We start from the raw sequence: 21,628 nt of genomic DNA on the forward strand, positions 1-21,628 counted from the left end.
CTGGGGGGCTCCTGCCTCTGCCTTTGCACTCAGGGTGAGGATGCCCAGCAGCCGCTGAGGCCGGCAGTGGGGACCAGGGCTGGGGCTTGTGGCCTGGCAGGTGCGGCTCTGGGGGCTGTGACACGCCAGGGCACGGGTCACTGTCACTGCCCTCCGGAGCGCTGGCTAGCTCTGTGATGCTCCAGGGACAATGGCAAGAAAGGGGAACTGGCTGGGTTAGGGCTTTGCCTGTGCCAGAACCTCTAGGCCAGCTGCCTAGAGTAGAAACCCCAGGAGGACCGAGTGAAGGAGGCAGAGGAGGCTCTTCTGTGGTGCAAAATGCAGCGAATTCATTTGGAGAGGCGGTGGAAGGCACTTAAGAGAACACCCCAAAACAAAAACAGAAGTTAAAAGAAACCCCAGAACCCCTGTGCACGGGTTTTTAAAATCTTTCAAAGTGGAGGGTGGACACCATATAGTAACCAATAATCGACCCTCGGGGTGTGGTTTTGAGGGCTACAACAAATCAGAACAAGAGGAGGAGAGAGGGTTGGGACAGGGATTGGAGCTTGGGGTGAGGGACAGGGAACTGTCTGGAACAAAGGGTAGGGTTTGGGCTGATGGATGGGCCAAAGGGGCCGGGTTGTCTTGACAGACAGGGAAAAATCTGGTCAGGAGGGAGGGGATTCCTTGAGGGACACTTGGGTAGGAGGGCATAACACAGGGGAGAAACTGACTGTAATAACTCGGGGAACACTTGAACACACCACAAGCTAACAGAACATTTGGCTCAGAAACTCACACACCGCAACACAGACATTCAGGCTTTCAGCAGCCGAGAGGTGGCACTGTCAGAACCCGCGGCAGCTGCTGAAAGCCATCTCTCTCCTTCAGGCTCTTGCTGGGTGGGAAGGGGCTGCGAGCTGTGGGGGCTGCACTCCCCCTGTGCTGGGAGGATGATCTGTACCAGGGGAGAGCAGAAAGCTGCCACGGTGAGCAGAACATGCTCAGAGCATTACAGTTCAGAGAATGGCACTGCCCCTGAAGGGCAAAAAGCTTGAAAGCATAGAATTCTGTGCAGGACCGTTGCACAAATTTTCTCTTCAAGAACATGCCCATTTTTGTATTCTGTAGATGAATACTCTGAGTTTTATAGAATACATGGGGTTTTTTCTTAAGGGTTTTGGGAGAACTCTCAAGTTTATTTCTATCTGCATTTTACATCCAGCATGTGTACAGGTTTTTAAAATTTTTCTTTTGTAAATACTAAGGGAAAAAAATACCCAAGCATTTTTTAATCCTTTGGAATATTGTGATTAATATTTTTAGAAAGAAAACCTTGTTGAACATGGTTCAAATGTGAAAACACAGAGAGAAGAAAAATAGCATAAAAATCTTTTTTAAAAGGGTGTATAATGAGGACTGCAGAACTGAGTAAGTCCTCCAAGGGCAAATTCTTCAAGAACGGCCAAGATACTTCCTTAAATGAAGGGAAATATGACCTGAAGCCATACAAAGTACAGCCAAAGCAAATGAAAACCCTTTGGAAAAGAGGGAATTTTGCCCATGACATCAGTCTGTTGGGATAACTGAGGGATGCCCATCATCCTTGCACTGTATTCCTTGATATTTGTAGTGTGTTTTTTCCCAGTTTCTGTGAAGTGAATAAGAAGCTGCAGTTGTTTACCATTAATTTAAGCTCTTAAGGCAATTACCAAGCACCATAAATGTTTTTTTGTAGCTGAGCAGGATTGAGTTTCCCAAATCTTCTACAAAGCAGAAGGGAACCACACAGTTACTTGTGCTAATGTTAATGAAGGGTTTCATGAAAGCAGGTGAATGAGAGCATTGCATTATAAAACTTCCACATTCAAGGAAACAGGAGTGCACTTGGAATAAAGCATATGAGGCTAGATTAACATCACAACAGGATAAAAGAAAATTACTTGGCAGGAAGTGATGTAGGGGAAAAAAAGCCATTTCTGATACAAGTGCATGCATTTGTAAGCTAAAAGAGAAAAAGAAGGGCAGAGATAATAAGGAACAAAGATTTTAAAATTGCACTGTGCAGAAGAGACACACAAACCACCAGTGTGAACACAGCTGAGAGATTCAGCTTGGAGATGGATTAGAGTGGAATCCATTCACCGAAGGTCTCTGGTGCACACGAGTGCAAAGACTGAGGAAAAAAGGAGAAAAGTTTCGTTTCTGAAAGCCATTTAGATTCCTGGAAGCATTGTCTAGAGATCTAAAATCTAAAGCCTCAGAGAATCTGAACCTAAAACATCCCCAAACATCTCAGGCGAGAACCCCTGAGTAGTGGCTGCGTCTGCTGTGTGGTGATGCAGGCGAGAGCAGGACTGCGAAGTGCTGAGGCAAAGGAAGGAAGGAGTGGACACGCGTTTGGATGCCAAGGCGCTGTATTTGACCCAGGCGGGGCCAGTGACGGTGTCAGGTAAGAACCGTTAGGGAGGCACCTATAAAGGGGAAAGGCGTAACTGACAGGGACACGAGGGACCAACAAACAGAACCGGGGCGGGGCACGAGGGACACAACTGAACCAATAGGAAGGGCCTGGGGGCGGGAAAAGGCTCAGGGGACAAATCATATGTTAGGTGAGGGATGATTGACATAGAAGATTCTCGACCTGAGAGGGGACGGTTACAATGATTGACAGGTAACAGGTGGAAGGAATGAACCATTACAAGGGAGAACATGGGGGGAACTGAGGGTCAAACCAAATTCTTAACTTATAAATTAACCAACTTTACAATAAACCCATAAATATAAAACAAACAATGCTACACACAGTACATATGTACTGTTCTGCTGCTGTTTTAATTTTCTACCACATGCATAGGTTTATGATGGTTAAGAGAAGGGTTAATTTTTTTAAAATTAGAACTGGTTTGCTGAGGAAGCTAAAATCTAAGGAGCTGTTGGTGGTTCCAGATTTGTCCATCACAAGAAGACATCTGACTCATGATGTTCTCTTTCTTTCTCTATTTTGGTGATGATTTCAGTAACAACTTTGATACTGGATTTGAGTGTCCATCAGGCTCTGTGAGATGCATTTTTGACTCCTGCCACTAGCCATTCTATATTAGGCTGGCACGGCATTTGCTTTAGAACATTAGGGTCCCGTCCAGTTTGGAATTTGGGCGCTTGCTGATACCCATCATGTGCATTCTGCAGCATCTCTAGAGAAGTTCTTGTGTGGTGCAGCTGAAGTCGCATCCACTTTTGGTTGTGAAATTACAAATAGAGCAGTTAGTACCATTAGTAGTTTCATTAAAAGACTCTATTGGAATAGTTGTGCAAGCAGATCTCACACAGGCACATCCTCTTCCCACATAACACACCTGTGATAGTGCATGAGTAACTGGGCTCATTTCAAAAATACAAGTGCTGCCCTCAGCATGCAGGCACCGATCCTCTCTTTCAAGCACCGCATTTTTGCACACAAAATTCAGTGCATCCCTTGGTACACATGCTTTGATACTAAGAGTTTGCCAGCTTCTAGTTTTCTTGTTGAAAATGGCCCAGACATTATGCTGAATGGGTCTGACAGTTACATGAGTTCTTATAACTCCAAGCGCCAAAATTGGAATGACACGGTATTTTGTTGCATTCTTAATGGTTAATACAAAAGACTGCAGGGTTCTGTTCATTCTATGTGAAATTGACCAATTGCAACCAAGTGTGGAAGTCTTTTTCAAATTGCTTTGTGGTTTCATTTTTAGCCATGATTTAGTTCTTTCTTGTGGCAATTTCCCCAGTTCTCCTTTTTTAAAGTTCTCCTGAGATTACAGACCGTAGCCACACACAGCTGAGCTTGTGTACATTGAAATGCTAAAGAAATGTCACCCTGTAGTTTTCCCATAAAGCCACCAACTGCTTGAAAATCCTGCTGTGTATTGTTGGCCAGGGTGCTTAATAGGTTAGCTGCCAGGCTTTGGGTATGGGCAAGTGATAGCAGGGTTGATCTGAGAGGAGTTTGTATCTGTCCAATATAAGAGCTCACAGTGCTTACTTTCTTGAGTAAGACTTCTTGATCAATAGAATTTAATACTCCCAGTTCAGACCCAAGCCATCCCCTTAAGTCTTTTTTACACCTATCATTTGATGTCTGGGAATGTATCCACAGCTCCCATTCTTTTAGGCTTTGCTGTATGAGCGGGCAGTATTGCTGTTTAATTTTGGAAACATTAGCTTGTATCTTTACCTCCAGCTTTTTCAGAGAGTACTGTGGAATTAGAGGCAACAATTGTTCATTTGTTTGTCTTACCCCAGAGTGAAAGACTATATTATTTCACTTATGGGTCCTGTTCTACGGAGTTGTTTGCTGATGTAAAGTTGTTTGTTTTGATTTTAATTTTAAATGTCTGTTGTGTGATCCATTCCATTTAGCTCCTTGTCGAGTACCCAAGGCATGGTAACTGGTTTCTTCAGATACATTGCCTGCCTGTAGGCAAGCATTTCAGAAACCTTCAGAAACCTTGCACTGGCCCCTGGGAGTATTACAAAGGATGCTTTACGAAGTTCCCACGACAAATAGTTGAGTATTCTGAGTACCTCAGCCCATAAGAGGATGCAGCTGTGCTATTGGATTCCATGCATATCTGGGTTGCCATCACATGGTCATGAAATTGGACATGATATACCCTAACGGGATAATTGTGCTCCTGGCTACCCCTCCAGCTTGATTGGTTACTATTTCTGATGGTCATAAATATCCCAAGAGAGAAATTCAATTCTCAAAAGCAGATCCTGTATGAGACCTGTTCCATGTACTGAGCGTACAAGCAGGACAGTTTCTAACTCTAGTCGCACAAGAGCTGCCTGTTGGAAACAATATTTGTTGGGTCGGATTCCTGGCGGGCTCAATTCCTGGATCTCTGTGTGATGATGGTCCTCCCACCCCACCTGTGCGCCGCAGAAGAAGGCAACTATCTTGTGCTAGGTTATAGTCTCCCATTTTAATTTGCATAGCGCAAAAATCCTGATAGGATTCACATGAAAATGAATTCACACACTGCTTGTTAGAAAGGTCGCAGATGCGCATGATCACTCGAGCAATCTTCTCTGAACGAGGTTTGTGAGTTTCAAATTTACAAGCCACAGAGATCCTGCTTTCAGGTGGGACAAGAAAGGCAGGCACGGAGTCAGGTTTTCCTCAATCTGCTCGGTCATTAGTCCTTAAAGTGGTGTAAAGAGTTTTTACCTTTTTAATCTCTTTTAGCCAGTTAGGTCCTGAATATTTTTGAGTGTTCCATCTACCAGGATCTTGCAGGCCAAGGAGATCATTATGGTAGTGACAGTCATCTGCTGTGGCTTGGATTCTGATTAGAAGTATTGGGAAGACGATGATGCTGTGAAATGCATCTTGGTTTCTCCTGTTCTTTCTGAGGTCCACTTTTGGACTCCACTTGCCTTTTGCAAAGCATTTTAATTCTGGAATAATGTATCCAAGAGATGAATGGTTTAGGCTTTAAAGGCTGTGTAAGTGATTAAAGGTACTAAATAGACTCCTATTTATTTTTGGGATAAGAGGCTTTCTACCTGGTCTACCTGGTCCCCAGGCTGGATTTGTGGAGAGGAGCATCCTCTTGCTCATGTGCTCAAAATGTGTTGGTTTATTTTCTGCAGCTGTTGTGTTAGTTGGACAACATGGTTCTGGAGATACCCCTCTCCAACTTGTACAGTATCTTCCCCTTGCTAGTTTTGCTTATATGGTCTTCTGTACAGTATTTCAAAGGGATTCAGATTTTCTTTTGTTCTTGGTCTTATCAAATCCGTTATAAAGCCAAAGGTAGGGCCTGGGGCCAAGGTATGTTGGCCTCTGGTACAGTTTTGACTTTCTGTTGTTTTACCGGATAATTCATCTTTTCCACCTGGCCACTGGCCTGGGGTCAATCCAGTGTGTGTAGGTGCCAGTTGATTTGGAGATTATTGCAAAGTTGCTGTGCAATATTTGCTAGGAAACGTGGTCCTCAGTCAGAGGAGATGTCTAAAGGCACTCTGAACCAGGGCATTATATTGTTTACCAAAATGTTGAAAACTTGGGCTTTATTTGTTTGGGTTGGGAATGCCTCAGGTCATGCTGAGAAGGTATCAGTTAAAGGCAAAAGGTATTTATACCCCCCTTTTCTTGGCAATTCAGAAAAGTCAACTTGCCAGTGCTGTCCAGGATATTGTCCCTTGTCTACTGTGCCAAGCTCAACTCTAGTCCTGGTTTGTGGATTGGCTCTAAGACGTTATTTCACACCCTTGGGTTACCTGCTTTACACTAGAGTACAGGTTGCATCTTACTGTTGTCCTTATCAAATAATTATGTAAGGCATCCCCTTCCCAGTGTACACAATTATGTTCATCTTTAATTAATTTCCATGATGCTCTTTCTGGCATAACTGTCTATCCCTGAGGAGTTGAAAAAACATGTTTTCATTCTGCTTTCAAATTCTTTGCTAATTCTAGATCTTTCTGATTATACGGCATACATCACTGTCATATTGTTCCTTACCTTTGGGCATTAGTGCCTGAATCTCAGCATGGCTTTGTTCTGCTGCTCTTTTTGCAACCTGTTACCTCTTTTGGGGTCGGTTTCCCCTTTCTGATGTCCTTTTCAGTGCAGAATTGCAACCTCTTGAGGCAGTAGTACTGCCTGCAGCAATTTTAAGATTTCTTCTGAATGCTTCAACTGCTTTCCCTGAGCTGTCAATAGTCCTTTATCTTTCTAAACTGCTTCATGGGCGTCTATTACTCTAAAGGCATTCTTGGAATCTGTTCATCTATTGATCCTTTTTCCTCAGGCTGATCAGAAGGTACGGGTTAAAGTGATTATCTCTGTCATCTGAGCTGACTTGTGCAGGGCTTCTATCCCCTATTGCTCCATGCTAATTGTATATCCTGATTTTCACTGATCTGCTCTTACAAAGCCACTCCCATCTGTGTACTGAGATTCTGCCCTTGGAATTGGGGTTTCTTTAAGATCTGGGCAGCTGGAATAAAGTGGACTGAATGGTTTTGATCCAGTCATGCTACAAAGGCTCCTTGTCTGTCTAGTGAGTAGCTGGGAATGCTGCTGGATGAACTAGAGAAGAGATTTGTTTTGTAATGCTGCGTTGTTCCACCAACATTGCCTGATATTTAAGGAATCTGGAGGGTGAAAGCCAATGCCCACCCTTTTGGTCAAGAATTGCTGCTACTGGATGTGAGATAAACACAATTATTTGTTGACCTAGAGTGAATTTCCAGGCTCTTTGGATGTCTGAAACAAGAGCAGCAACTGCTTACAGTCAGGCTGTCCCCTACTGACTGCATCCAGTTGTTTTGAAAATGATGCTATTGCTCTCTTCTATGGGCCAACTGTTTGAGCTAGTGCACCTAATGCCATCCCTTGCCTCTCCTAAGAGAAAAGCTGAAAGGCTTCCCAGACATCTGGCTAGCCCAGAGCAGGTGCTCTTTTCAAGTCCTCCTTCAGCTTTTGAAAGGCTTTCTTACTTTGGGGTGTGTCGCAGACATCTTTCATGAAAAATCCTTTCTTAGGATTTTTCCTTGTGAGAAGCTGCAGTTTTCAGCAACCAAAGTAAACAATGGTTATCTGCTGCTGTGGAATGCAACAGGTGATTGGTCTCCTGTGGGTGTTTGGATTTCTTGACCACTCATAGCAGAGCTGGCTCTTGCTCTGTCTGAGACACAGATCTTTGTTATTCATTCTTTTCTATTCTTAGCTTAGCTAGCTTCTCAAGAAACTTTTTCCTTTCTATTGCTTTTTAGTATAGTCTAATGTAACATATATCATAAAATAATAAATCAAGCCTTCTGATCATGGAGTCAACATTCTCGTCTCTTCTTCACCCTGAAAACCCTTGTGACCACAGTCACAATTGGTGACCCCCGACTGAGGAGGACAATCATTACTTGGTGAGACCACCAGAGGAGCATTGCTGCACTGGGTAAACCCTGAATGTGTGGCATTGATGGTTGCTTCACAAGTGACCACAGAAGTGGATTCTAGCCAGGAGCTGAAGAACTGAAGATCCGAATTTGGACAGAGTTCTCAGCAAGGCTGACCACAAAGAGAACCTTCTGAAAAGCCTCCAGGAAGATGTTCGGAAAGCTCAGCAGAACCGTGCAGATAGCCAGAGAGTCCTGGACACTGTCACAAGGTACTGTTGGTTTTTGCCCTCCTGAAGATGAGGCCATTCGCAGTTTGTGGCTGCTCATCTGGAGGACTCCTCCCCTAGAGGATGAGGTTCCATTCTCCCCTTCAGAGGAGAAACTTATTGCCCTCTGGCAAAAATGGGGTGAAGAGGACGGAATTCTCCTGTTGGAGACAGATTTCTATGAGTTTTTTCGATGGGCAATGCTCTTTGGGTTTTTTACGAATGTGCTATATGCCCTTGATGTGTTTGTCTGGGAGTGTATGGACTCCATTTTCCATTTCTTTTTGGGCCGTGGGTTCGGATGCCCCTCAATTTATTCAACCTTTTTGAAGCTCTTTCTAGTCTTGAAACGGAGAGCAGCTGTTTTTCCCTGGATTGCTAACTGCAAGGGCAAAGCCCCGTTCCCCCCGATTCCGGGGGAAGACCCTTTGGAGGGGGACGCTCTGCTGCTTTCCAGGCCCCCTGAACCACAGTGGGGGGGCGAAGTTTTGCCCGCAGCCGAAGTTTTTTTTACTGCGTCTTCGGAGCATGCTCAGACGGAGCCGTTTGTTCCCCCCTCCCGTTGCTCTCGGGGGGGATGGGAGTGGGCGGTGCCGCCCCGGCCAGCGCCACAGGCACAACCCCGGCCAGCGCCGCCTCAACCCGCCCCGCGGGTGCGGGCAGTTCCCCACGCGGCCCGTCCCGCGGCCGTCCCTCCGGCAGAGCCTGTGGGGGCTCCGGCCGCGGTTCCTCCGGCTTCCCTGCCTGCATCTATCTCAGAGACACCGCCTCCCGCGGCTGCGCCGATGTTGCTGGGCAACAGCGATCCACCGCTCCCCCCGGCCGTCCCGCCGCCTTCTGCGACTGCGGTTCCGCGGCCGATGTCAGAGCCCAGCGCAGAAGAAGCTGCCGACCCCGTGCCGCCCCCGCCGCCCCCGCCGCCTCCCCAGGCGGCCCCGCTGCCCGCCCCTGCGGGGACTCCGTCCTCCGTGTCTGCGTCAGAGGCTGCCCTGGAGCCGGCGGCAGCTGCAGCGGCGCCTCCTGCATCCAGCGTGACTTCCTCCCCGAATTTTTCGGGTTGTCCCGGGGCTGCCCCTACGGGGGGAGCTGGGACAAGGGAAGAGGGCGTCAGCCTGTCCTTCCGTGGAGGAGGCATGGCCCGACAGCTGGCTGTGGGCGCAGCCCGGCTGCCTGTTTTCAAGATCAGCATTCTTGGCGGGTTGGGGGGTGTTTGGTCCGGGGTTTCCCCCTGGGGGATGCGAATCTCTCTGCCGCCCCTCGCGCGCCCCAGCGGCGAGGGGGAGGTGGGTCCCAAAAGTTCTGCCCCTGGTCCCCAGCCCAGAGGGGGTGGCGGTGGTGCCGTGAGGCAGATGGGAGGAACACCTGGTGCATTTGCATTGCAGAGGCAGAGGGCACAGCAGGAAGCGAGCATCGCTTGTCTGCTGTGGGGAAAGGACATCCCCAGACCCGAGACGAAGTTTCTCGGGACAGCTTCTGTCTTCCCATTGCCGGCATGCCTCGGTGATTTTGGGGAAAGGAAGCGTTTGGTCACCCCTTCTGCCATTGTACTGGCAGCAGGGTGCAGGTCTGTGCCAATGCAGAGCCTGCCTCGGGGGCTGGGCCTGGGCTGTCTGGCTTGGTTGCTTGGGCCAGGGCCACCTCCCGGCCTCCTGTTGGGTTTGGGGGCTTTGCTTCCCCCTTCTGGTCCTGGGCCACCTTTCTGTGGGCCAGGTCTGGGGTTCCTGATCCTTCCACATGGGCCAGGGCCCCCAAGGGCCTCTCTCTGGCTCCTTTGCTGCTGCTGCTCTTTCCGACAAAAAAAAAAAAAAAAAAAAAAAAAAAATTTAATTGAATAAAAAAGGGTGAAAGAGCTGGCAGCAGCTCAGAGGCATTGAGCAGAGGCATTGAGGAGCCAGGGATTGGCTTCAGCCCAAGTTGTTCAATAAGGGCTGTGGCAAGACATTTCAGAAACTTTCTCAAAATTCTTTGAAGACTGTCAATGGACTCTTGATAACTATTGATGGACTTTTTCTGTAGCAAGCCTGTTTCAGGACCAAAAGAAACTTTCAGATATGGCAAAGAGGGACATCTTCAGACCATGGACTTTTCCTGAAACTCAGCTGCTTGGACTTGAATTTTCTTTGCATTGTTTTTGCATTTTCTTATATTGTAAAATTGTTTTAGTGATATGATAGACTTTTATGTTCTACAGGTGAAGAAATTCCCAGTGCATTCCACAGGAGCACTTGAGTGGAGTTTGATTGGCAACAGATAACCTGTCAAGTGTTTGTCTTTTTCTTCGGCATGAGTACAGCAGAGAAAATTACAAACACTTTTTCCTTTTAATTTAATTAAATAAAAAAAGGTGACATGTCGCAGACATCTTTCATGAAAAATCCTTTCTTAGGATTTTTCCTTGTGAGAAGCTGCAGTTTTCAGCAACCAAAGTAAACAATGGTTATCTGCTGCTGTGGAATGCAACAGGTGATTGGTCTCCTGTGGGTGTTTGGATTTCTTGACCACTCATGGCAGAGCTGGCTCTTGCTCTGTCTGAGACACAGATCTTTGTTATTCATTCTTGTCTATTCTTAGCTTAGCTAGCTTCTCAAGAAACTTTTTCCTTTCTATTGCTTTTTAGTATAGTCTAATGTAACATATATCATAAAATAATAAATCAAGCCTTCTGATCATGGAGTCAACATTCTCGTCTCTTCTTCACCCTGAAAACCCTTGTGACCACAGTCACAGGGGTGTCCATTTCAGGTCTCTGGGATTGTCTTCTAAGAGCTGCTACAGTGGCTTAACCAGCAGTCCACAGCCACTACCACAGTTAATACAGCATCCAGTCACTCCTAGAAAGGTTCTCAGTTCTTTGGCATTAGTAGGGAGTGGGGTTCCGTGGGTGGTCCCTTTGCCGTCCTGTCTTAGTCCCTGCTGCGCTTGGGATATTTTGTATCCTCGGTAAATGACTTCCTGTTTGATTATTTGAGCTTGATTTCTGGATGCCTTGTATCCACTTAGTCCCAGGTCATTTCATAGGCTTACTGTCCATTCCAGTCTTTTTAAGTTTCAGTGGCTAAAAGTAGATCATCTACCTATTGTAACACAATTCCATTTGTGGACGGGCTTACCCAACTTTCAAGGTCCTCAGCAAAGTGTTTTCCAAATATGGTTGGACTATTGTTGAATCCCTGTGGCCCTACAGTCCAGGTAAATTGACTTGTCCTTCCAGTCTCTGGGTTTCCCCATTCAAAGGCAAACCGGTTTTGGCTGCCAGGGTCCAAGGGTATACAGAAGAAAGCATCCTTGAGATCTGAAATGGTAAACCATCCATATTCATCTTTTAGTTTGCTTAGCAAAGCATATGGATTTGCAACCACTGGGTGGAGATCTCCAGCTATTTTGTTAATAGCCTGTAGGTATTGAACCAGACTGTAGTTCAAACCATCAGGCTTTTGTATGGGTAAAATGGGTGTATTCTATTCAGATTCACATTTCAGTAACAACCCAAATTTTAGACAATTGTCTACGATAGGCTTAGCAATTTTTATGTTTTCCACCTTAAGTGGATATTGTTTCATTCTTATTGGTCATGTTCCAGGTTTAAGTCTAATGATTACAGCTTGTGCTGCTTTGGCCTTACCAGGGGTCCCATCCACCCAGACTTTAAGACAAAGCTGACTAAGAACTCCTTCTGTGCCTCTTCTGATTTGGACAAAGCTGTAATGAGAGCTAGACTTAGAACACAATTATTTGTTGGTCATTGACTTTGATCTGAACTCCTCCAGGGCTAAACTACATTTCAGCCTGTTGGAACCTTTTACAACATTCTCATTTCTCCAACAAATCCTTCCAATGAGGTGTTTTGGGGGCGTAGGCATATATAGGAACTGATGTATTCCTACTGTGTTTCCCAGTTCATAAGATCGTGGTTTTAGAAAGGATAGCTTCTGCTGTTGACTTGTGGCTCCAATAACATTCACAACTTTACCAGGATCAATTTCTTCCAACTTTAATACAGAATGTGTTGCACCCACATTCACCAGACACTTCATTTTCCTCATCTTTTCCCCCAGTTCTCTTTTGACCAGAGGGTTTTCTGGGGGGATGCCCTCCAGCCAACCCTTGCATTGATTCAGTTCTGCAACCACCTTGGCTTTGAGTTGCAGGCAGTCTCTCTTCCAATGCCTTTCTTTCTTACAATAGGCACATTGAGTGGTCCAGAGTTTAGGGATAGGTTTCTGCCCACTCCAGCCATTTCTTTGTCCTGAGTGTAAGGAGTAAAAAGTTGTCCATTTTTAAAAGGTTTAGAGTCAACAAGTTAAACCAATTGCTACTAAGTTAGAGCTTTAATTACTTATTGTTAATAGCTTCATTTTGCAATTACCTGTTGTTAATAGTTTTATTCTTTAATTACCTGTTGTTAATAGTTTAATTGTTAGAAATCCCCCTTCGTCGGGTATCACCCCTGCTGCTTCCTGGAAAATGGCACCCGGGACTGTGAGGAGGGAGTGATGTCAGAGCTTGGATGCGAATGTAGAAACACTTGGCCAAGTCCAGCAAAGAAAAACCCCTAAAACAACGAGCCAGCACTGAATTAAACAATCTAAGTGACGTCTAAGGGTAAGCAACTGAATCCAGGGTGTGCTAAGACCTTTGAACCTCTCACCCTAACCCAGAGATGTCAGCTAGAAAGAAGACCTCAAATGTTAAATCGAAAATGGGAATCTCCTGGTGCTCTGGCGAGGGCGGAAGCCCCGGCTCTGCCTGCACACCAGGGGACAGAGCTGCATCCTCCTCCTCCCTGCCACTCCTGGGAGCAGTGGCGGCGGCGTGCGCACGACCCATCGAGCCCCCACCCAAGCTGACCTTAATAAAGGCACTAAAAAGGAGAAAAAAACTCCTGCCCTTTTCATTTATTCCAGCAAGACCTCCCAGCTGATTCCAATGTCTCCTACTCCCTTCTGGCTTGGATGGCCCTGTTCAGAAAGTCTTGTAGGATTCCCACAGATCTGGGCTGTTGCCATGGCTCTGGTCTTCTCTCTTTCAGTCTTTCAAGCCCGGAGGCAACGTGACAGCCCATCATGCTCTGACCTGGAAAATCAAGCCCAGTTTCCCCAAAGAGCTCAAGAATTAGGGACATCTTCTGGATCCAGTGAACCAGTATCCCAAGAATAGCACCAGGAGACACTAAAGACGACATCACCATTCAGCGCTGCTGGAAGTCCTGGCACAGCTGATGGTGGGCACAGTTCTTGTGGCTTCAGCCCTCTCCCTGCCTGTCCTGTAGACGCTCCCTCCCTCTAGCCCTCAGACACTGCCCATCACCTTTTATTCTCTCCACTATTCCTCCCTTTTGCTAGCTCTGCCCTCAGCCTGTCCATCACCATTTTCTCCCTCCACGCTCCCTACCTGTTGACAGCTCCCTCCCTCCAGGAGGCTCATGCCTTTGCTTTGCCTTCCATTAATGAACAGTTTGGCTTCTTCACTTTGCCTGCATCTCTGTGGAGCTGAAGCAAACCCAGGGCCCTGGGACACACAGGTCCCTGCTGCTGTTCTCTTCCAGGCCCTGTTTTGTGCACAGAGCCAGAGGAACGAGGGCAGGTCAGGCTGGAAAGGTCCCTGTGCTGAAGGTGAAGTTCCACAGCACCGTGCACTTCCAGATCTTGCGGAGCACCTGGGAGTCCCTGGATTTTGGAAGAGGCAACCTGAATATGCTCTGAACCCAGCTGTGAGGGATTCCATGGCAAGCATCCACGGAGGGCAAAGGAGCTTGGAATGCTGGAAGTTTTCAAGAATAGTTTCCTGAAAGCATAGCAGTGCTCCATCCCTGCACAGGATGAGGAAGAGGGCAGAAGCAGAGAGCATCCGGGCTTAGCAGGGAGCTCTGGCTGTGCCTGAGGGCAAATGAAGCAGCAGCACGGTGCCCGAGACTCGGACGCGCGGCTGTGCCGGTGCCCGCAGCGCTGCCAGGCAGTGCCGGGATCCCGGCTGTGCTTCTGCTCCCCACAAGTGAGGAACGGGAGCCCCGGGCTCAGAGCCAGCCAGAAAGCCAACCAAGGGAGAGCAGAGGGAGGGCATCCTTCCAGTCTCTCTTGGACATGGCCACAAAACAGCCCCTGCAGCTTCTTCTTCCGCCTGCGTTTGGGCTGTGCTGGTGGAAGAGCCAGCCAAGCTGTGCTCTGCATTCCAAAGCCTGTTGGGAGCGGGCATGAAAAGCTCTGCATGCACAGCAGAGAGACCTGGAAGGTGCTGGCAAGAGCATCCTGCAGGAAGAGGGCTCTGGTCCCTGGCTGAGAACAGCCTGGTTTAGATGCCGTGAGCGCAGGTAGGAGTTGAGGCAGGTGAAGAGACAGCGGGCAGCTTGTGTTTGTGGAGGGCCTGGGGCAGCACCTCTGAACCTGCACCTGGAAACTCACATGGGGGAACACGGGCTAGAGCTGGAGTGCCTGTCCTGAAAGGACCTAAAGTCATTCAGCCTTACCACCAAAGGCCAAGGGCCGTTTGGCCACTTTCCCTTCCACAGCGCAGGCTTGGGCAAGTGGCTGAGAGCAAGCAGCCTTTTTGCCCTCTTCCCGGTTGGCCTGAAGACACTCTGCACCGAGAGAAAGCTCCTGGACAGCCAGCTATCCAACAACAGCAATTTAATGTTCCTCTAGTGGGTGAAGGGAAAGGAAGTGCTGGCAGAGGAGAGGTGTTCCCCGCAGGCTCAGGTGGCCCCAGCAGACGCAGCCTCCCGGATCAGTTCTCCGCAGCGCCGCGGCAGGACACTCAGCCGCGGCCACACAGGAAAGGCCGCGACTGCCAGAGGCGGCACAGTTGGTCTCGCATCTTCTGCAGTCGGGAGGAGGGAACGCTCTGTACAGCTAAAAGGATGTACAGAGCTTGAAGCGCCAGGCATGAGATGGCTGGGCTGGAGTCATCCGTCATGTCCTGAAGGGCTGCAGAGAGAGAAACAGAGGCACAGTCAGAGGCTGGATCTGCGCACAGCTGGGGAGAGCCTCCAGCCTCGTCCATGCCACAGCCTGGAGGAGGCAGCCTGGAGGAAGCAGGAGACAAGAAGGACGAGCTGGCAGCTGCTGGCCAGGAATGTCCTGCAGGCCCCTGCAAGGTGTCTGTGCTGTGGCCACGCTGCCCTTGGGGTGCGCAGGGAGCGGAGCCGTGGGCAGGCAGGCCAGGGAACGCAGGTGCCAGCGGCAGCCCCCGGCGGGAGCCCGCAGGCCTCACTCACCCCTGCAGATGATGCGGAACTCCGGCTGCTGCCCTGTCAGGTAGCGCCCGGCCATCCCTGGCGAACACAGAGCGTGTCCTGCCTTCAGAGCCACAGCTGCCGCACACGGCCGCTGCCAGCCCTGAGGCCACACGCCCTGCTGGCCCGGCAGGGCTCAGCCCGGGCCCCTGGCGCACGCTGCCGCCCCAGGGCACGGCTGCCAGAGGGCGGCAGCAGCAATGCCCAGGCCAGCGGGGGCTGCACTTGCCCACGCCCGGATCCTGCTGCCGGGACAGCAGGCGGGGCTGGGGCCGAGCTGCGGTGGGGCGGGGCGGGGCGGGAGCCGGGCTTGGGGCTCACCCATGAACCTGACGGCCACCTCTCGCAGGGGCTCCTGTGCGCTCCGCAGGTACGGCAGGGCCTGGCGCAGGCGCTCGGCCGCTCGGCTCCTGTCCTCTGCCAGCTGCAGAGAGCGGCAGGGCACGGAGGGAAAGGGTTGATGCGGGCCCTGCCCCTGGGCCGGGCGCCCCCTACGGCCGGCACTGCTCGCCCCCCACCCACGGAGCCCTGAGGCCCGGCCAGCAGCCACAGGCGCCGGGGCAGGCGGCTTCTCCAGGCATCGGGCTGGGCATTGCAGCCTGTCCTTACCAAGCACTCGGCAAATCTCCACATCTGATCCGTCTTCAGCAGCTGCTTGAGATCCTTCCTCTTCAGGAACCTAACTGCAGAAAGCAGTGTTTCCCGAGAGGCCTGCAGAGCAGCAGAGACCCAGAGATGGCACCGCAGCCCAGGGCACAGGACCCACATCTCTGTGCCAAGGCCAGGAGGAGGCTGGAGCCCCTCAGGTGCCAGGGGCTGGGGAGACAGCTGAGCCCCCTCCCATGGGGACACCCAGGAGGCCTCACCTGTGCCACATGCCCGTTCTCATCGTGGCACTGGAAGAAGAGTGGGAGCAGGCTCTGGCTCACGTGCTTCTTCAGGGCCTTTTCTCCCTTTGCCACTACCAGCGTGATCACATCTTGGAAGAGGCCAATGGAGAGCAGCCGCACAAGGCTCTTGTCCTGTTGGAAAGGAAGCAAAAGCCCTCCCCATCAGCTGCTCCAGGCCCCCCTGTGCCCAGGCCCAAGGCGCCACCCGAGTGCCCGTGGCTGGGGGCACAGAGCCTCACATTGTCAAAGAGGTGCCAGAGCGCCTCAGCCAGCTGCAGGGCCATGGGGCTGGCTATTGCCAGGTCTTTCTGCAGCGGCAGGAAGCTGAGCACAACGAGGCTCATCTCAACGATGTCTTCATCTCTATCCCACAGTAGCTTCCCAAGGCTTTCAGTCAGGCTGTACATGCTTGGATCCTGTGTGCAAAACAAAGCTGGGCAACCCCACACTGCTGCTGCTGCAGGGCTCAGAGGCCGAAGGCCTGTCCCGAAGCACTCAGGCAGCTGAACAGCGACCCTGGAGAGCTGGGAGCAGCTGGCACAGCTGCCAAAGCCCAGCTAAGCCCAAGGGGCTGCTTGCCCCAGCCCCACGCTGGCAGCACAGCTTCAGCTGCTGCCTCCTTCTCACCATCGAGGTGAGCCCCACGAGGCCTCGCAGCGCCATGCGACGCATCTGCCTGGACTCGCTCTGCAGGTGCCTTGTCAAGATCTCCAGGACTTTTTCACCGCATTGGCTCAAGTCCAGGCAATCCAGGACCTGAAAGGCACAGAGCGGGCACAGAGGTGCCCAGCTGGCAGGAGCTCAGAAGGGCACAGGGCCGAGCCAAGGCAGCAGCAAAGGGCTTGGTGCAGCGTCCCAGGCAGCTGTGGCTACGAGAGGGCAGAGGGCTGGGAGGCAGCTCAGCCAGGCAGTGCTGGCCATGGGGCTCACCTCCACCAGGAAGGCCAGGGCGGGCAGTTCCCAGTCTGAAATGCCTTGGCTGAGCAGGTCAAAGAGGCGGGATGCCATGTCGCAACACCAGATGATGGAGACATGGCGCATCTCCCTGGCAGGGAGAAAAGGGCACCATTGCTCCTGGGCCGGGCGGGCAAAGCTCTCCCAGGGCTGACTGGCAGAGCTCTGGTCTCCTGCCGAGCACCCCGGAGGCGCTTTGGGAGGCGGCCATTCCCGGGCACCCTCCTGTGCCGGCCTTTCCAGTCTGCTCATCCCTCCCTCGGTGACAAGGCCCTGCCGCCCATGACCACGGGGACTGTGTGGGGCGTTGCGGGCACAAAGGAGAGGGGCTGTGGGGAGAACGAGGTCTCACCTGGCCAGCAGACCCACTGCGCAGTGGTGGGTGTCGGCACAGAGCAGCGTGTCCCAGGCGCGCTTGCGTTCCATGGACAGCACCGCGTGCTCATAGCGCATTTGGCAGAGCAGGGCCTTCAGGGTCTGCAGGGCAAAGCTGTGTGCAAAGCAAAGGCCAGGTCACGCTGGGAGCCCCGGCTCCTGCCCTGGGGGCATGGGAGGCATGGGGAGGCTGGGAGGACTGGCATGGAGCACCTGTTGGGCTTGGCGGAGAGGCCGTGTTGCTCCTGGCATCCCTTCCAGAAGGTCTCAACCTCTTCTGGCATCTCCTGCATGCTGATGTACGCTTGGAAGAGCAGACTCAGAAAGAGACTGGGGAAATACTCCAGCACGACAGGCGAGCGCCAGGCCAGATTGAAGACTCTCCACAGCGCCACGGTTGCCTGCAAGAAATAAAAGAGCCAGAGACAAGGCTCAGTGGCCAAGACATGCACGTGGCAGGGCCCGAGCATGCGAGGGAGAGGCTGGGGGAGACAAGGGGGGGAAACAGCTGGCCTGGTGCCCCTGAAGCCTGCCCCTAAGGCAGGATTCAGCGCGGTCTCTGAGGCAGAAGGATGCAGCTGGCGGGAGGACAGAGAGCTGGCTGCTGGAGTGCTGGCCTAGGGGCTGGCAAAGGCCAGCTCCAGAAACTCACAGCCAGGGCAAAGACTCCTGCGTCATCCCCATCGGAGGTGGACACGCTGATCACTGGCCAGGCGCTCAGCACATCGAGGAGTAGCTGCAGCGCCGGCTCCGCAGTCCTGCTCGAGGACATGATGGTTGCCCACATGGTGGCGGCAGCTCTGTGGGGTCAGAGCTCTGTGTCAGGGCTGTCTCGGCCACAGCGCCGTGGCCTGGGCAGCTGCAGGGGCCCGCGCTGGCCCTGAGCCCTGCCTCTGCCCACTGCCCCTGGCCGGCAGCGGCCAGCCAGCCCACGTGGGTACAGGGGCCCCGAGGGGCAGGGAGGGAGCATGGCACCAGGCTCAGGAGCTGCCATGGCAGCACTGGAAAACAGAGGAGCCAGAGGATCCTGCAACTCCCTGCCTGTCTGGCAGTCAGCAGGGACAGGCTCTACAGGGTGACGGGCCGGTGAAGCCCAAGCCCTCAAGGCACGTGGGGCTGCCCCACCTGTCACACGATGGGGCCCAGCGCAAGAGGGTGATCAGCACGTCACTGGGGTATTCCTCGGTCAGCTCCAGAAGGGCCTTGTCCAGCCTGTGCCCAGCAGCCTCATTGGCCGTGAGCCACTGGTGGATGGACCTCACCATGGCGGGCACCTGCAGAAGGCACGGGCAGACTTGCAGAGGTGCCAGAGCAGCAACTTCCCCTGAGAAGTGCTTCCCTTCCAAACGCATCGGGCCGGGCCTCAAAGGCCGAGGGAGGCCAGCAGAACCGGCTCGAGGCGCCGCACCACTGCTGGGGCCAATGAGCCCTTGCCCCAGGCTGCTTACTCGCACTGGATTGGAGACACCCTTCTCCACAAGCAAATCCAGCATGGCAGCACCGGTCTCGGCATCGAGGAACGGAAGGTTCTCCAAGATGCCCGTGCCCGCACCGGCGGTCTCTTCCTGCCAAAGGCACGTGATGAATTCACAGAGGGTCCGCAGGAGAAGGGCAGCAAGGGAGGGAGAATCCATGGAGCGCTCCAAGCCTGCTGCTTGGCTGAGCAGTGCCAGCAGGCCCAGCCCAGGTGGGGATGGCTGCAGGTACCTGCGCCGTTCTGCCGAAGCGGCCACGGCCGGCTTCCTGTTCCTCTGTCAGGTCCTTGGCTGCATCTGGCAAAGAGCAAGTGCAGCCAGAGCTGAGGGGCTGCGGGAGAGGCCAGAGAACACAGCCCAGCCCTGCACCGCCCAGGCAGGGAGAGCCTCAGGATGCCCCGGGGGATGGAGCATGGCTGCCAGGTGCTCCAGCCCAGCTTCTGTCCTATCCATGGATAGGACAGGACAGGGATGGGATGGGATGGGATGGGATGGGATGGGATGGGATGGGATGGGATGGCATGGCATGGCATGGCATGGCATGGCATGGCATGGCATGGCATGGGATGGCATGGCATGGCATGGCATGGGATGGGATGGCATGGCATGGCATGGCATGGCATGGCATGGCATGGAATGGGATGGGATGGGGCCAGGCCGGCTGCAGGCACCGGCCCTGCGGCCCGGCTCTGCCACTCACCGTCCTGCAGCGGCTGCAACTGCTCCGGCTCTGCAGGCTGCTGCGCTGGGGCAGCTGCAGGGCCTTTGCTTTTCTTGCCCCGCAGCCCCTTGAACAGGCTGAGCACTCTGCCCGCCATCCCGCTCTCTGACCTCGAGGGCACTTTCAAATGCCTCGGCCAAGGCCAGAGTCAGCGAATGCTGCAGTTGTGCCTTGCGGGCACCTGCAACAGAGGAGCCTCAGGAAGGCTACAGGACAGCAAGTCCTGCACTCGAGGTCTCCTGTCACAATGACAGGAGACACCTGGTGAACGATGGAGGTCACCAAGTCCCACGGCCTGGCCACGAGGGCACCGGCCGCAGGGATGGGAGATGACTCAGAAGAGCTCCAAGTCACCGAATCCCGAGGTCTGGCTGTGAGGCCAGCCACAGGAGGAATGCCTTGGAAGAGCTCCGGGTCAGCAACCAACGAGCCGGCTGTGTGGGGACACCTCACAGCACCGCTCTGTCACCTCCTGTCCCGTTGCGTGCACCGAGCACTGTGGCGTGGCTGCGCCGTGCCAGCCCCTATGTCAGCGCGTGTCACAAAGGGCTGCTCAGACACACTGTCCCTTTCGGTTCCACGGTCACCCCGCTGCACCGTGTCACAAAGGGACATGCTGCCACGTGCCCCAGGGCCACCCCCTCCCCACCCTAGCTGCCCCCGCTTGGAAGGAATCCATTGCCCCGAGTGTCTAACACAGCCCTGGAAACACCACGACCTGCCAAGTGCTCGGGGAAGGACTCTCCACGGTGCCCACACAGCCCAGCTCGGTGCCGGCCCTGGAGCAGAGCAGCTTCCAGCAAGCAAGAGGCAAACGCCTCTTGCCAAGAGTTCAAACACAGCAGATAGGGAAGATGGCATCAATGTGTGCATAAAGGCCTTTGAATTCACAGCTCTCTGAGAGGCATTTGGGGCTCTCGGCTGGACAGAGATCATCCCTCTCTTTCCCGTGCTGAAAGGGGCGGGACACACCCTGCCGCCACTGGTGCTTGGCTTGGTCTCTGCAGACCCAGGCAGATGCCAAAGCTGCTCCTCACAGCCTTCTCCCTTCCCACGTACCTCTGCCAAGTGCAAGGGGCCTCAAGGACGAAAGGGGGGCAGGGAGCCAAAGGGAGACAGCTGCACCTACCTCACTGGGGGCTCCTGGGGAAGCACTTTGCTTGAGAAGCAAGCCCCTCTCTTCCAAAGTCATTTCCCCAAATGTCTCCATTTCCCCAAATATGTGCATTTCCCGGCCAACACCAACACACACTTAGGAAACCCTGGCAAGGCTAAATTACTTCTGCACCTTGTAGCACAGGCACTGCACAGATCGAGCTCACCTTCCTTCTCCCGAGTCTGTTTCCTCGTGTCCCTTGTGGCGCGCAGCCCCAGGCCCCCTAGAAACAATAGGTGTCCGCTGCCCATTCAAGTGCCTGAACTCCTGCCTGCGCTCACGGCAGCAAAACCAGGCTGTTCCCAGCCAGGGAGCGGAGCCCTGTTCCCACAGGAGGCTCTCGTGAGCCCCTTCCCCACTGTGCACGCAGCACTTTTGCCTGCCTGCCCAGAACGCTCTTGGCACAGCAGAGCACAAGCTGGCTGGCTCTGGGCTCAGCACAGCCCAGACACAGGCGCAGGAAGACACAGCGGCTGTTTTGCAGCCGTGCCCCAGAGGGACGGGAAGGGGCCCCTGTCTCTGGTCTCACTTGGTTGGGTTTCTGACTGGGTCTGAGGCAGGGTCTGCCTGATTCCCCACTTCTGGGGAGACCAGAGCCACCGAAAGCGCGCCCAGCGTGCAGGCGCTGCCTGACAGCGCTGCGGCCGCCGGGACGGTCGCGCTCCCGAGTCACAGCCACTCC

At 52.7% G+C, this 21,628-nt stretch overlaps 1 protein-coding gene across 1 annotated transcript; it reads right to left on the minus strand.

The window, feature by feature from the left end:
• Positions 1–14,897: 14,897 nt before the first annotated feature.
• LOC143694703 (uncharacterized) lies at positions 14,898–18,381 on the minus strand. Its single transcript, XM_077182701.1, has 8 exons — positions 18,247–18,381; positions 17,898–17,995; positions 17,196–17,310; positions 16,893–17,021; positions 16,505–16,681; positions 16,242–16,397; positions 15,894–16,086; positions 14,898–14,992 (listed from the first exon to the last, which is right to left on the minus strand). Exons 1-8 carry the CDS (start codon positions 18,379–18,381, stop codon positions 14,898–14,900), a joined length of 1,098 nt encoding a protein of 365 aa, XP_077038816.1.
• Between the last annotated feature and the right edge of the window lie 3,247 nt (positions 18,382–21,628).

This window comes from Agelaius phoeniceus, chromosome 8 (assembly GCF_051311805.1).
Source record: "Agelaius phoeniceus isolate bAgePho1 chromosome 8, bAgePho1.hap1, whole genome shotgun sequence".
Taxonomy (NCBI): domain Eukaryota; kingdom Metazoa; phylum Chordata; class Aves; order Passeriformes; family Icteridae; genus Agelaius; species Agelaius phoeniceus.

Coding starts and splice junctions, on each gene's coding strand:
- LOC143694703 (XM_077182701.1), bottom strand. CDS start 18,381: ATGTGGGCAACCATCATGTCCTCGAGCAGGACTGCGGAGCCGGCGCTG. Junction 17,996..18,246: donor CAGGAGTCTTTGCCCTGGCT/GTGAGTTTCTGG, acceptor TATTTCTTGCAG/GCAACCGTGGCGCTGTGGAG. Junction 14,993..15,893: donor CGGGCCTCAGGGCTCCGTGG/GTGGGGGGCGAG, acceptor ACATCCTTTTAG/CTGTACAGAGCGTTCCCTCC.